The 15,016-nt window shown below is 40.8% G+C and overlaps 1 protein-coding gene across 1 annotated transcript in view; it reads right to left on the bottom strand.

The window, feature by feature from the left end:
• Positions 1-709: 709 nt before the first annotated feature.
• Lemd1 (LEM domain containing 1) overlaps positions 710-15,016 on the bottom strand; it is a 28,996-nt gene continuing 14,689 nt past the window's right edge. Inside the window, exons 4-5 of the mRNA XM_026387375.2 lie at positions 2,625-2,701; positions 710-911 (exon numbers count right to left, since the gene is read on the bottom strand). Coding sequence (XP_026243160.2) covers positions 710-911; positions 2,625-2,701 — 279 coding nt within the window. The remainder of the gene's footprint in view (positions 912-2,624; positions 2,702-15,016) is intronic.

Below are 15,016 nucleotides of genomic sequence, written 5' to 3'. Positions count from 1 at the left end.
GGACAACTGGATACGTTTTATTGGGATGCACTAGTAGGTTGACTCACTCTTAAAAACATGGAAACCAGGGGGGGTGGGGTTGTGGCTCAGTGGTAGAGTACTCGCCTAGCATGCACGAGGCACGGGGTTCGATCCTCAGCACCACATACATGTAAAATAAAGATATTGTGTCCACCTAAAACTTAAAAATAAATAGTAAAAAAAAAAAATGGGAACCTTTGGTTTGGGAAATAAAAAGAAAAAACATCAATCAGAGGTCCCTTTTCAAAAGTCTGCTCTTATCACCAGGGTGGTGGCTCATGGCTGTAATCCCAGTGACTCAGGAGGCAGGAGGATCACCAATTCAAAGCCAGCTTCAGTAACTCAGTGAGACCCTGTCTCAAAAATTAAAAGGAAAAAGGGTTTGGAGCTACAGAGCTCAGTGGTAAAGCACCCCTGGGTTCAATCCCCACACTGCATCAAGAGAGAGGAGAAACCTGCTTGCTCTTGTGTGGAAGCACCTTTAATGATGGTTTACATGATTGAGGTTTTCCTAAACATCGTGATCTTAACTCACAGCTGCCTGGTTCTCCCCCTTTCCTTTCACCTGGCTAAACCCAGGCACAGATCAGCCAGGGAAGGCTGCCTGGCCAGGGGTATGGTAGCCCCTTTGAAGGGCTTGCTGAAGGCATTATTCAAGCACTATCATGTTGCTTTGCTCCTAAAGGACTTATCTAAAGAGTGGTTCTCTTTCCACAGTTAAGTAGACAAATACAACAATGAGGAGGATGCCAAGGATAGCAAGCTTCAAGCCCATGGGGAAACAGCACTCATCACACTCCTGAGTCATCCCGTGGCTCAGTGCAGAGCACAGACAATCTTCGCTGACAGTGTCGAGGTTGATCCTGGTCTGCGGTGCTCTTGCAGCGCTCCTGGGGAAACATGAGTGGCCGTTAGGATCGTGCACAGCTAACCAGAGAACCTTCCTAAATGAAGTGTGTGGACCTCGAGGACCTTGAGGGAGAAATCATGTTGGGGTTCCTTGGGCCTCACTTAAACACTATGCTAGTCGGGCACGGTGGTGCACTCCGGTCATCCCAGCGGCTTCGGAAGCTGAGGCAGAAGGATCACCAGTTCAAAGCCAGCCTCAGCAAATTAGCAAGACCTTAAGCAACTCAGTGAGACCCTGTCCCTAAATACAATATAAAACAGGGCTGGGGATGTGGTTGAGTGGTTAAGCACCCCCGGTTCAATCCCTGGTACCAAAACAAAACAAAACAAAACAACACCTGTGCTAATTTCAACAAGTGATATTCGTGGATGTCAGGACAACCCCACAGAGCATTGATTTACCATAGTTACTCATCAGGATAGAATTTGCTGGCTTTGGACCTGACTCATGGACCTCAGGTCCCCAACGGGACATTGTGGATGGGGGACATTGTACACAGGTCTTTTTTGTCCCCTCTTTACTGGTACAACCCTGCTTTTCAGGGTGGACATGGGAAATGCTTTTCCATCTGCTTATTTAAAACCTGAATTTAGGGGCTGAAGGAGGGCTCAGTGGCTGAGCACCTGGCTCCAGGTTCCACCCCCAGCACTGCAATGCATGAGTAAATAAACCAAATCTGCCATTAAAGAAGCAAGAGGATACAGTACTATCTAAAAATTTTTAGGGAGAGTCTTATTTTTCCACTACTTGAATTCTGAATGATCTGCTAAAGTTTATTCGGAAGTTAAGGAACTTTCTAAAAAGTTATTACTTTTTTTTCTTCTTCTTTTCTCATGTTAGAGGATCAAACTCGGGGCCCTTGGGATCTACCATTAAGCCACAATCTCAGCTCCATCTTAACTTCCTAGTAAAATGACCTGGTTGAGCTTTTATTTCAAGTACATGCTTCTCCACCTCCCCACTCCCTCTTTTACCCATCTTCCAAGATACAAACAGGAAGAAAAGTTTCAAATGACTGCAAATCAAGAAGCTTGGCCGGGCACAGTGGCGCACGCCTGTAATCCCAGAGGTTGGGGAGGCTGAGGCAGGAAGATCGCAAGTTCAAAACTAGCCTCAGCAAACCATAAGGCGCTGAGAAACTCAGTGAGACCCTGTGTCTAAAATAAAATAAGGCTGGGGATGAGGCTTAATGATTGAATGTTCCTGAGTTCAATCCCCAGTACAAAAAAAGAAGAAGAAGAAGAAGAAGAAGAAGAAGAAGAAGAAGAAGAAGAAGCAGCAGCAGCTTAGATTTTGGGTCCCCTTCAACCTCCCTGCCCTGTTGCCTTTTCTCTAAATACGAACAACACTAGTGACTACACAAAAGGACCCTCTGACTTTGAAATTATGCAATATGGGCTGAGGTTATGGCTCAGTGGTAGAGCGCTAGCCTAGCATGCACAAGGCACTGGGTTTGATCCTTAGCACCACATAAATGTAAAATAAAGATATTGTGCCCACCTAAAACTAAAAAGAAATAAAAAATTTTAAAAAAGAAATTATGCAATATTGGAAATCTTCCTCCTTTTTCAGCAGATTGTTTTTTCAAGCTCAAACCCTTCACAGAAATATGAGCAATAATTTTTTCCAAGGGTTGCAGATCTACAATATTATCCATTTTCTCGTGGTGGGAAAAAAAAAAAAAAGGTGTTACCTTGATCTCTTGGGAATCTTCCGACCACAGTAGTAGAAGTCTCCTGCTTTTGTTTTAATGTTGGCAATCTTGGGTCTCTGCAAAGCAGAAAGAACATGTCAACAGGAATTGGTTTCTAATGTCTCATCTTACAGTTTTCAAAAAAATGTCTTTGGTGTTGTTATTTTTTTTTTTCAATAAAGTGCCAACGTACAGCCCTTTGTCTCCTCCCTGTGAAACAGAGTTGTAAAGATTTAAGTGACTTGATCCATGTGCAAAGGTGATTAAAACATCTAGCACAGAGTAAGCTTTCAATACGTAGAAATAATGATGGTTAGGGTAGTGGAAAGTATCAAGTTCATGTTGCTAATTTTTTCTTCATATTCTTTTCTTCTTCTCCTCCTCCTCCCTCTTCTTCTCTCTGCAGTGCTGGGGATTAACTCTGGTTTTTCTCAATTGTCCATTCATATTTAAGAATCAGACCTTATCATCCTCAAAAATCTGCAATGTCCCTGGTAATGAGACATCAATGATGGTGCCCACCCAGCACCAGCGCCCATTCACCCAGTAACTCACTGAGGTCTGTTTGGTCACCCTACTCTTTTCTGGTAGGCACTATCATTACTCCATTTTGAAGATGAATCTGAGGCACAGAAAGGTTAAGAAATTAACCTGAACTCACACAGTATTATCAGTGAAAAGCTACGTGCCTGAACCATTACACCAGACTCCTCAGTACCTTCAATTTCTTTATTTCTTCTTCTTCTTCTTCTTCTTCCTCCTCTTCTTCGTCTTCCTCTTCTTCCTCTTCTTTTTTTTGGGGGGTGGGGCAGGTGGAAGGACTGGATATTAAACTCAAGGGCACTTCACCACTGAGCCACATCCCCACCCCTATTTTGTATTTAATTTAGAAACAGGATCTCACTGAATTGCTTAGTGCCTTGCCGTTCTTGAGGCTGGCTTTGAACTCGCTATCCTCCTGCCTCAGCCTCCCAAGCTGCTGGGATTGCAGGTGTGCACTACTGCGCCCGCCCGGCTGTATCTTCAATTTCCCTCCAGCAGGAAATCTTTATTCTTCTCATCTACACAGATTATGCCTCTGTTTTTTATTTTTTTCAGCCCTAATTTTCATATTTTGTACTGTACTTAATCTGAAGTTTTATTTATTCATTCAGCAAACATTTGTTATGTTTTGTTGAGAGCCCAGCCTGCTGATTAAAGATTTCAGATGGGAACCACCAAACCACCCTTGCCTAAACAGCTCACCATGGAATGTGACTACTTTGTAAGGATTCTGCCTCGGCTTCCTTCTTCCCTGACTAGAACTTCATCTGCTAGATCCCACAGAGCTGTCTTCCACTACGCTCTCTCTCTCTCCCTGCTACCGCCCCCCCCTCGTTTTTCCCCCTTTTTGATACCAGGGATGTAATCCAGGGGCACTTAACCATTGAATCACATCTCCAGCCTTTTTATTTTTTGAGACAGGATTCCCATTAAATTGCTCAGGGTCTTGCTAAATTGCTGAGGCTGGCCTTGAACTTGCAATCCTCCTGCCTCAGCCTCCTGAGCTGCTGAGGATTACAGGCATGAGCCACCATGCCCAGCTCCTTCTTAAAGAAGATGTTTCAGCATGTTTTCATGAGGCCCCAAGCTGGGCCCCTGCCTATGGTGGGAAGATATACTAGTACAAGACCACCATCTCCAAAGGAGCCCCCTTCATAGCATGAACTTTGTAGATTTCCAGTCCGTTTGAACCATCTCTCTGAAGACAGAAGAAGAGTCTCTCGAGAAGAGGGACTTCAAACAAGTTGTCACAGTCGGGCACCATGATGCACACCTGTATTCCCAGTGGCTCAGGAGGCTGAGGCAGGGGGATTGGAAGTTCAAAACTAGCCTCAGCAACTTAGTGTAAAGACCCTAAGCAACTCAGCAAGACCCTGTCTCTAAATGAAATATAAAAAAGAGCTGGGGATGTGGCTCAGGGGTGAAGCACCCCTAAATTCAATCCCCAGTACTAGGGGGGAAAAAGTTCCCATGCAAGTGCCAAGGGGGGCTAGTGGTGGATGGTTCACCAAGAATTATTTCAAACTATTTCCAAGGATGTTGGAAAATCTTTTTTTAGCAAATTTTTTTTCTTTTTAAAAACTTTTTATTTACAGAAAAATTTAAACATACACAAAAGTAGGCAGTAATTAACCTTCACACGCCCATCCCATACAACTTCTTTTGAATTCTCTTAAATTTAAAAATAGATATGGTAAATAAAGCATTTGGGGTAGCAGTCTGTTGCCAAATCAAATTATAGGATTTCGCAGCTCTTAGGCAATGGAATACTCCCCCTCCCTCCGTTTTCTTTCCTCCTGCCCTAGGGAGGTTTGGATCTTTTTATCTCCTCCTCCTTTTCCTTCTCCTCCTCCTCCTCCTGATTGTCCTCCTCCTCCTGATTGTCCTCCTCCTCCTCCTCTCTCTCATTTTCTCAGTTGCATGCCTGTTATCCCAGAAATCCGGGAGTCTGAGGCAAGAGGATCACAAGCTCAAGGTCAGCCTCCACAACTTAGTGAGCCCCTGTCTCAAAATAAAAAATTAAAAGGGCTGGGGATGTAACTTAGTGGTAGAGCACCCCTGGGTTTAACCCCAGTACTTACTAAATAAATAAATAAAGTATGATATTATGAAGACCATATAACAGAAAAGGGTTATTAATTCATGTTAAATAGTCCCCAGAATATAAAATTGTATGTACACAGCGATGTCAACTGCATGGATATGCATATTTAAAAAGAACTAGAGAGAAAGAGAAAAACACGAAACCAGTTTTTATATCAAGTGGTGTGTTTGTCATTGATTTATATTTCATCTTTAAAAATTCCTTTAATGCTGTTACAATATGATTTTCACTATAAACAACATTTACAATGGAACTAAAAAATACTGGTGTTCATTAAAGCAATGGCTTCGTGAGGGTAAACGGCACCCAGGGGATACATAATATCTCTGCTCCTTTCTCCCTGAGCCCAGAGCTAGAATCTGCAAAGACTGCTGTTTTTGCCAGGCATCCAGAGCTGAGCTGGGGAGTGGGTGGGCTCCTCGGCTCCTCCACCCTCTTCCCTGCACCCCTGGCATTTGAGAAAAATTTCAGAAAATTTCACACAATTCTACCAACCCACACTTCCACGACCCGAAGCACATTACTGGCCACAGCTGCAGTTTTTAGTGTAGTAAGTCAGAGGTGTACCGGTGCAATCAATCAAGAGTGACTCTACCGTGCCAGCTAACACGTCACCCAGCACTTTCTGTGCACCAGACACTGTCCAGGGCACTTTACCTATATCAACTCATTTAATTTTCAATATCACAGTGTGAGGAAGGGGCTTTTCTCTTGTCCCTATTCCCAGATGAGGAAACTGAGGCACAGAGCATTTAAGTAGCTTGCCTGGGGTGTCACGCCACCCGTGAGGACGTAGAGCCAGGAGCCAAGCCAGGCTGTGTAGCCCCCAAATCACTGGTCATGGTCACCGTAGTGCTGCAGTACCATAGTGCTGCTTTACTAGAAGAAACTAGGAACATTGTGTTATGAACGTCTATTGTTTGGGGCATTCAATGTCCCTCAATTCATTTAATCTTCCTAACAACCCTAGCAGGAAATCATTATAGTCACCATTTTATAGAAGAAGAAATGGAAGCTTGATGAGCTAAGCCATGTAACCAATTAATAAAAGGCACACTTATATCTTAAATCTAGATATTCTAGCTCTAAAGCCTTTACGTACGCACGCGCGCGTGTGCGTGTGTGTGTGTGTGTGTGTGTGATTTCTACTAGTAAAACACATCATTGAAAGCATCAAGATATATCTCTAAAAACTGTTTCCATAAATTAATAATCAAATTATTAATTCCCCATGAAAGTAACATTTGTAGCCATTAGTTCTATTCTTTTTAAATTTTTTTTTGTAGTTGCAGATGGACAGAATGCCTTTTTAAAAAAAAAATATTTATTTTTTTTTAGTTGTAGTTAACATGTACTTTTATTTTATTTATTGTATGTGGTGCTGAGGATTGAACCCAGGGCCTTGCACGTGCTAGTCGAGCGCTTTATCGCTGAGCCACAACCCCAGTCTCAGAATGCCTTTATTTTATTTGTTTATTTTATGTGGTGGTAAGGATCAAAACCTGTGCCTCACACATGCTAGGCAAGTGCTCTGCCACTGAGCTACAACCCCAGCCCACAGTAGTTCTATTTTTAAATATTAAAAAAATAAAAAAGCTGGGTGCAGTGACACACACACCCGAAATCAATTTCACTGATTCAGGAGGCTGAGGCAGGAGGACTACAAGTTCAAGGCCAACCTGGGCAATTTAATGAAACCCTGTCTCAAAATAAAAATTAAAAGGGTTGGGGATGTGGCTCAGGGATGAAGCACTCCTGGATTCAATTCTGGGTACCAAAAAAGACCTTTTCATAAGATTTTTCCAGATGGATTATTTTGTGTGAATTCTGGCTTACTTTCTATATCATATTGAATCGGAAAGTGAATTGCCTATGAAGTATTATATCATATTGTATTATGTTTTGCTATATTTAGCTACAAAATAGCAGGCTAATACTCAGAGACAGAACAATAAATATTCTGTATTCTCATTAAATCATTATGCATAAAATATTATAATTTGTTATTGAAAAATTACCTACCTCTACTAAAACCATTACTAACTGTTCATGGTTTGCCTGCATTTCCACAAGATGTGCAGACCTAAACATGCCAAAATGTCACAAGCTGACAGAGTTATGAGCCTTCAAGAAAGGGAGCTGGGTTCTGCCTCCTGCCCCCCCCACCCCCCCCAACTGTTTTTCTGAGGCTTCTTACCCTTGGACTTGGGGACTCAGGGAGCCCAGGGCTTGGGCAGGCATTTTCTTGAACCAAAACATATTTTCCATTCACTCTAAGTAATTAATAAATTTTGAAAGAAAAAAAAAGCCTATATATGTAGAATCAGACATTTTTACAAACGATATAGCAAACTGGCTGTTATGATCTGCTTGTAGGCAGAAAAAAACCCTTCTGATTTAGAGCTCTTTAAAATTGAGTTAACCCAGAATTCCTTATTGATTAAAATGAGTTAAGTTAATAAAAAAATCTTATAATAGTATCAGTTCTTCATTGTTTCTACCTTGCTCTTGATTAAATAAGGTTTTCATTTAAAATATTGTGTTCTTTTAACCTAGGTAATGATTTTGAATTAATTAAAAAGCTTTTAAAATAATCCGCCCCACATTAACAAAAGAAACATTAAAAACCGTATGATCATCTCCAGTCCTACTTTAAAATAAAAAAAAAATCTATTAAACCGGATACAGGAATTTCCTTAATTTGATAAAAGATGTTTTCCAAAATCTATACCAAAATCATTCTTAAAGGTGAAATGTTAAAACTATTTCCCTTAAAATCAGGACCAAGGAAAGAATGTCCACTATTGTGACTCTTATCTAATAAGGTACTGAAGAAGTCTTAGCCAATACGGTAATGAGGTCATTGTTATAAGATCAATTTGCAAAAACCAACATCATTTCTCTATACCAGCACAATTTAAAATGTAATTTTAAAAAGATACTATTCCTAATAGCAACATAAATTAAAACCCAACCTAGGCATGGGCTGGGGATAACTCGGTTGGTAAAGTGCTTGACTCACATGTACAAGGCCCTGGGTTTGTTCCCTAGCACACACCCACACACATACACACACACAAAAACCCTAGGCATGAGGACCTGGGTTTGATCCCCAGTACCACAAAGAACAACAAAACCAACCCACTAATAAAAATAACAAAAAAGATGAGCATGTCCATTATCAAAAAGTTACAGAATTTTACCGAAGGACATTAATGAAAATTGCAGAAATGTAAAGATACTACAATACACACACACACACACACACACACACACACACACATATATATATATATAATATCATCTCCATGATATATATATATTTCCATATATAAAAATATATAAATATATATATATATATATATATATACACATATGGAAAGGTGACCTATGACAGCAACCTGTAAAGGTTGAATTTAAGTTTTTCTCTCCTGTTAAGTTTAAGTTTTGCTTTTCTGTAAGTTTAAGTTCTGTCTTCCTGGAACCTGAAACTTATGTTAAAAACAGTTACTTATGTCAAAATGTACCCTGGCCCAACACCCCCTGACAAGACGCATGATTATTCTGTAATGGTTATTTTGTAACAATCCCACCCTCGCACTCTAACTGCCATATGAACTTCCCTGTTTAAACATTGCATAAAAATTCTGCTTAAGCTGTACTCGGGGCTCCAGTTTCTCTCAGGAGAACTCTGAGCCCCAGCATGCTGGTTTCCCCCCAATAAACCCTTTGCTTTTGCATGAGACAAGTCTCTTGGTGGTCTCTTCCTCCGACGTTTGCCCGACCCTAACAAACCAACACTGCAGTGGCACTGGGACCAAGATCAGGGGGATGTAGTTCTCTGCCTTCTGTGAAGGTTAGCCAAAGTCTCCGAATGCCACACATAAAACACATGGAACACGTTACTGAAAGGTGGGGAGAAGACACACTAGGGACCTCACCCGATGAACCATCAGTGATGAGGTCCCCAGGTTTTCCTTTTACCTTGCCCATCCCATAATGGGTGCTGGAGAAGTCCTTAATCTTGAAACATCAATGGATGCCGGCCCCCAAAAGACCCCAGAAGAGGATGAGGAAAGAGGCAGCCTTGTAAGACAGAAAGCTTTTGGATAATGACCGCCCCTGTCAGCCAAGCAGCTCACCTTCCCCACCAGCCATGACGGGTGGGAAGCCAGACTTCCATCCCATGCACCGGACCCCTGCTCCCCACTGGGGTGGTGTCCGTGGAGGCCACAGGGAAGGCCCTCCCAGCCACCACGCCCCACACACTTCCCCACACACTTCTGCAAAGTTGTCTTCTTGGGGACTTGGACTCACAGCCCCATCCGACTGCCAAGAAGCAGGGCCCGCCTCTCCCTCCCAGAGATCTCCTAAAACAGAAGACGTAAATCAGAGTCACAGTCTCGAAACTTGAGCGAGAAGAGACCAAACAGACATGGAGATGACACCAACGTGCAGTTGTCTCCAGGATTTTAAAAAAGCTACCCTAACACTTCAGTGAGCAATATGAACATGTTTGAAGCAATTGAAAAAACAAACAAAAAGCTTTCTGTAGAGGAAATTATTTAAAGAAGAACCCAGTGTAAATTTTAGAACCATAAACAATCTAACAGCCAAAACATTAAAAACTCATTAAATGGGCTCAACAGTAGACTGGAGAAGTCAGAGGAAAGAATCTATGGATTTGAAGACAGAACAATATAAATCACCCAGACAGAACAAGAGAGAACAGACCGGGGAAAAAACTAACAAGGTCTCAGGGTCTTATGGGGCCCATGATGAAAGACCTAATGTATCATCCGAATCCCTGAGGGGAAAAAAAAGATGGGATGGGGCTAAAAAAAGGTATTTGATACAGCAATTTGTATACGGGGTAAAAGGGGGAGTTCATAATCCACGTGAATCAAACCGTGTAATATGATGTATTAAGAACTATGTAATGTTATGAACGACCAATAAAAAAAAAATAAATAAATAAATAAATAAAAATAATGGCTGATAATGTCCTAAACTTGGCAAAAGACATAAATCTACAGATTCAAGAAGCTGAGTGAATCCCAAATGGGATAAACCTAAAGAAATTCAGGCAAAGACATAATATAGTCAACTGAAAACTTTGGTGTCTCAAAAGATATTATCAGCCAAGCACAAAAGTGGCTGCACGCCTGTAATCCCAGTGACTCAGGAGGCTGAGGCAAAGCCAGCCTCAGCAACTGCAAGGCCCTAAGCAACTCAATGAGACCCTGTCTCTAAATACAATTTATAAAAGGGATAGAGACGTGGCTCAGTGGTTAAGTGCCCCTGCGTTCAATCCCTCGTACCAATGGGGGAAAAAAGCCATTATCAAGCAAGTAAAAAAAAAAAAAAATTTGCAAATCAAATTCTGACAAGGGTCAACAACAAAAAGACAAAAAACCCAGTCTAAAAGCAGGCAAAGGACTTGAAAAGACATTTCTCTAAAGCACATATATATAATATGGACAATAAACAACATGAAAAGACACTCAACATCATTAGTCATAAGGGAAATGCAAATCAAAACTATAATGAACCAGGTGCAGTGGTGTACACAAAATCCCAGCCATTCAGGGACCAAGACAAGAGGATCGATCGCAGGTTCAAAATTAGTGAGGCTGTAAGCAACTTAGTGAGACCCTGTCTCAAAATAAAATAAATAAAAAGGACTGGGGATATTGCTCAATGGTTAGGTGTCCCTGGGTTCAATCCCTGGTACCAAGGGAAAAAAAGGGGGATACCACTTCATGCCCATCAGGATGGCTATGAAGAAGGAGAAGAAAAAGAGGAGGAGGAGGGTAGGGGGATGAGGAGGAGGAGGACTGTAATCCTAGCAGCTCGGGGGGCTGAGGCAAGAGAATTGCTAGTTCAAAGCCAGTCTCAGCATAAGCAACTCAACGAAACCCTGTGGTTAAAAAAATACAAAAAAGGGCTAGGGATGTGGCTCATTGGTTAAGCACCCCATGGGTTCAGTGTCTGGTACCAAAAAAAGAAAATAAGAATAAGAAGAAAGAAAACCATTGAGGGTTGGTGAGAATGTGGGGTAATTGGAATCCTCATACATGACTGGGAACGTAAAACGGTGCAGCCACCTTGGAAAAGTTCTTCAAAAAGTTAAAACAGACGACATTACATCGCGTACAACCAGAGAAATGAAAAGCTGTGCGGCAATTGTGTATAAGGAATCAAAATGCATTCTGCTGTCATATATACCTAATTAGAATAAATAAATAATTTTTTTAAAGAAGTTAAAGGGGATGGGGTTGTGGCTCAGCGGTAGAGTGCTTGCCTAGCACGTGGAGGCCCTGGGTTCGATCCTTAGCACCACATAAAAATAATAAAATAAAGGTATTGTGTCCAATTTACGACTAAAATAAATAATTTTTAAAAAATTTTTAATATTTATTTTTCAGTTTTTGGTGGACACAAAATCTTTGTATGTGGTGCAGAGGCTCGAACCCGGGCCGCACGCATGCCAGGCTAGTGCGCTACCTCTTGAGCAACATCCCCAGCCCTAAATAAATATTTTAAAAAGTTAAATAGAATGACCACATGACCCAGTTATTCTACTCCTAGGCATATATCCAAAAGCAGTTCAGGCAGGTACTCAAACACTTGAACACAAATGTTTATAGTAGCAAGGCACAATGCCCCAAAGTGACCACCACCTAAACACCCAACAGCGAACTGTTGAAGAAACAAATTGTGGTGATGCATGATTTCATTTACAGGAAATATCCAGAAAAGGCAAATCCACTGAAATGAAAAGCTGATTTTTAGTTGCACTTGCAGGGGGCGGAATAGGTTGGGGAGTAACTGCTTAATGTGTCCTAGGTTTTGTTTTGGGGTGATAACAATGTTTTGGATCTGAGACGGAGGTGGTAGTTTCACGGCATTTTGAATGTATTTAAAAAAGCTAATTTTATGTTAGGCAAATTTCATCACAACAACAACAAAAAAATGTTCCTGATTCTTGTTCTTGAACTTTGATTATATAAGTGAATATTTTTATATTCTTATTCTAAGAAACTAGAAATTGAAATTTGGGGCAAGAGGGTAAAAAAAAATGTGGTGTCTGAAATTTATCTCAAATAAAATTGCTTTACAATTATAGTGCCTCTGGGCACATATAATTGTAAAGCAAATGCAGAAAAATGTAACAGTTGGTGTGTCTGAATGAGGACCACACAGGGATTCTTGGTTGGAAACTTTCTATAAGTTTGAGGAATTTTTTGTTTTGTTTTATGTGTGTGTGTGTGTGTGTGTGTGTTGGTACTGGGGATTGAACGCAGGAGTGCTTTATCACCATGCTACATCCCAGCCCTTTTTTATTTTTTCTTTTGAGACAAGAGTCTCACTAAATTGTGGAGGCTGGCCTTGTACTTGCAATTACTGTCTCAGCCTCTTCAGTCATTGGGATTCCAGGCATGCATCACTGAGCCTAGCAAATTTGAAGTTATCTTGAAATAAAAACTACATCAAATAAGAACTATTTCTGTTGTTGTTTAAAGGCGCTGGGTGCAGTGGCGCAGGCCTATAATCCCAGTGACTGGAGAGGCTGAGGTAGGAGGATCACAAGTTCGAGGCCAGCCCAGCAATTTAGTGAGACCCTAAGCAACTTAGTGAGACCCTGTCTCAAAATAAAAAATAAAAGGGGCTTGGGATGTAGCTCAGTGGTAGAATGTCCCTGGGTACAATCCCCAGTGACACACACACACACACACACACACACACACACACACAAGCACCAAGAAGAGAAAAAGAAAGCCCAAATGACAAGAAGATATGTGCTACACGTACTACTAACAAAGGATTGACATCCACAATATATAAAGAGCTCCTATACATTAATAAGAAAAAGATAAACAATCTAATAAAAATGGGCAAAAAGCATGAACAGGCATTTTACAGGTAAGAAAACATAAATGACCCATATATGTGTGAAAATATACCCAATCTTATTAGTAATAAGAGAAATATCAATTATCATCATGAAATAACATCTTACAGCCATCATATTGACAAAAGTTAAATCTTCCAATATGAAATATTGAAGATTTAAAACAACGGAGGTCTTAATATATTGCTGGTAGGATCAGAAATAGTGGAACCACTTTACATAGAGCAATTTTGTGTGATCTCTTAGATTTAAGATGTGCGTGCCCTTCAACGCAGCAGTCCTACTCCTAAGTGCATTTATGCAATCCAGAAAAAAATGTTCTTGCACAAGTACACTCTGAGTCTTCTACTACAAAATTTAACAGTACTGTTTGTGCAAGAAAAACCTGGGCACAATCCAAATGTCCCTCAGGTAGGGAATTAATGTTTTTCTACGTCTACATGCAGTGAAAATGGACGAACTAGTGCTTCATCTGTTGGATGAAGCCCATATGCGATACTGAACAATACAGGGAAGTTGCAGAAGAAAACTCTCACTGTGATATCACATAAACAAAATCCAAAATTATAAAAAAAATTTTAAAACCCTAAAGTTACAGTTACTATAAAGAAAGAAATAACCATAAGCAGCAATTTCAGGATAGTGACTACTTTCCAGAAAGGAAAGAAGGAGAATAGGATCCAGGAGGGTTGCTTTGAGGTCTTCAACCGATCTAACAATGATTTTTATTTTTTTAATCTCTGGGGTGGGAATTCAACTGCTCATTATATTAATTTTTTATTCCTTTTCAAATGCGCAAGGTATTTTATAATAAAAGACATCAAAAAGTGTCCCTTTTTTTTTCTCTCCTCAGGAAAATTCCAGCTATTCATTTGCATATATTTCAGATCATTTCCAACTGTACTGATTTCTGCACCACAGCTTGAATGTGTTTATAAGGTTCTCCAGAAAGTGTGCCCTATGGACTCTTCCAAAGGAAGAGTCTTTGAGTGAACAGACGTCCCAGGTCTTTCTGCAATACCACAGATAGGACACTGGGGGGAGCTATTTCATCACCCAGGTGGTTTTTTTTTTCCTTCCCCTTGGATGCTTGCTATAAATGAAGAGACACAGGATGGACTTTTTTTCTTCGAACTCTTTATGTGGTCTTGGGCATGTCATATCCCTTCCCTGCCTGCTTCCTCATCTGTAAGATGATCCACACATCACTTCCCCCAAGAAACCTCTCAGGTAGGAAATTCCATGGTCAATAATCATCTATAATAAATCATGCCTGGACTCATAAAGGGGAGGCCAGAGCTGGTACAGCCCTGACAAGCCCCAAGGGATAAAAAGAATTCTCGGGTGCTCCTACCGGAGGCACGACAGGAAACTCTTTTTTCCTGAAATGAACACATATATCTATTCTGCCGGGCCAGGGGCTCATCCCTGTAATCCCAGTGGCTCAGGAGGCTGAGGCAGGAGGATTGCAAAATCAAAGCCAGCCTTAGCAAAACCAAGGCACTAAGCAACTCAGTGAGACCCTGTCTCTAAATGAAATGCAAAATAGGACTGGGGATGTGGCTCAGTGGCCAAGTGCCCCTGAGTTCAATCCCCCGTACCCTCCCCCCATAAAAAATCTATTCTCATAAAGCAAGTTATATCTTTGTTAAAGTCAGCATGGAGATATTCTTAGATGAAAGGGACAGAGAAGGTGAGTGTTCTAAATAAATTCATATTTTTCCTACAGAAGTGAACACTACTACTTGTAATTCAACTTTAGGAACATAAATAAGTTTTTTAAATTATTATTATTATTTAGTTTTAGGTGGACACAATATTTTACAATTT

The sequence above is a fragment of the Urocitellus parryii genome, chromosome 9 (assembly GCF_045843805.1).
Source record: "Urocitellus parryii isolate mUroPar1 chromosome 9, mUroPar1.hap1, whole genome shotgun sequence".
NCBI lineage: Eukaryota > Metazoa > Chordata > Mammalia > Rodentia > Sciuridae > Urocitellus > Urocitellus parryii.
The sequence above is the reverse complement of the archived record's forward strand: the minus strand, read 5'-3'. Positions and strand labels throughout refer to the sequence as shown.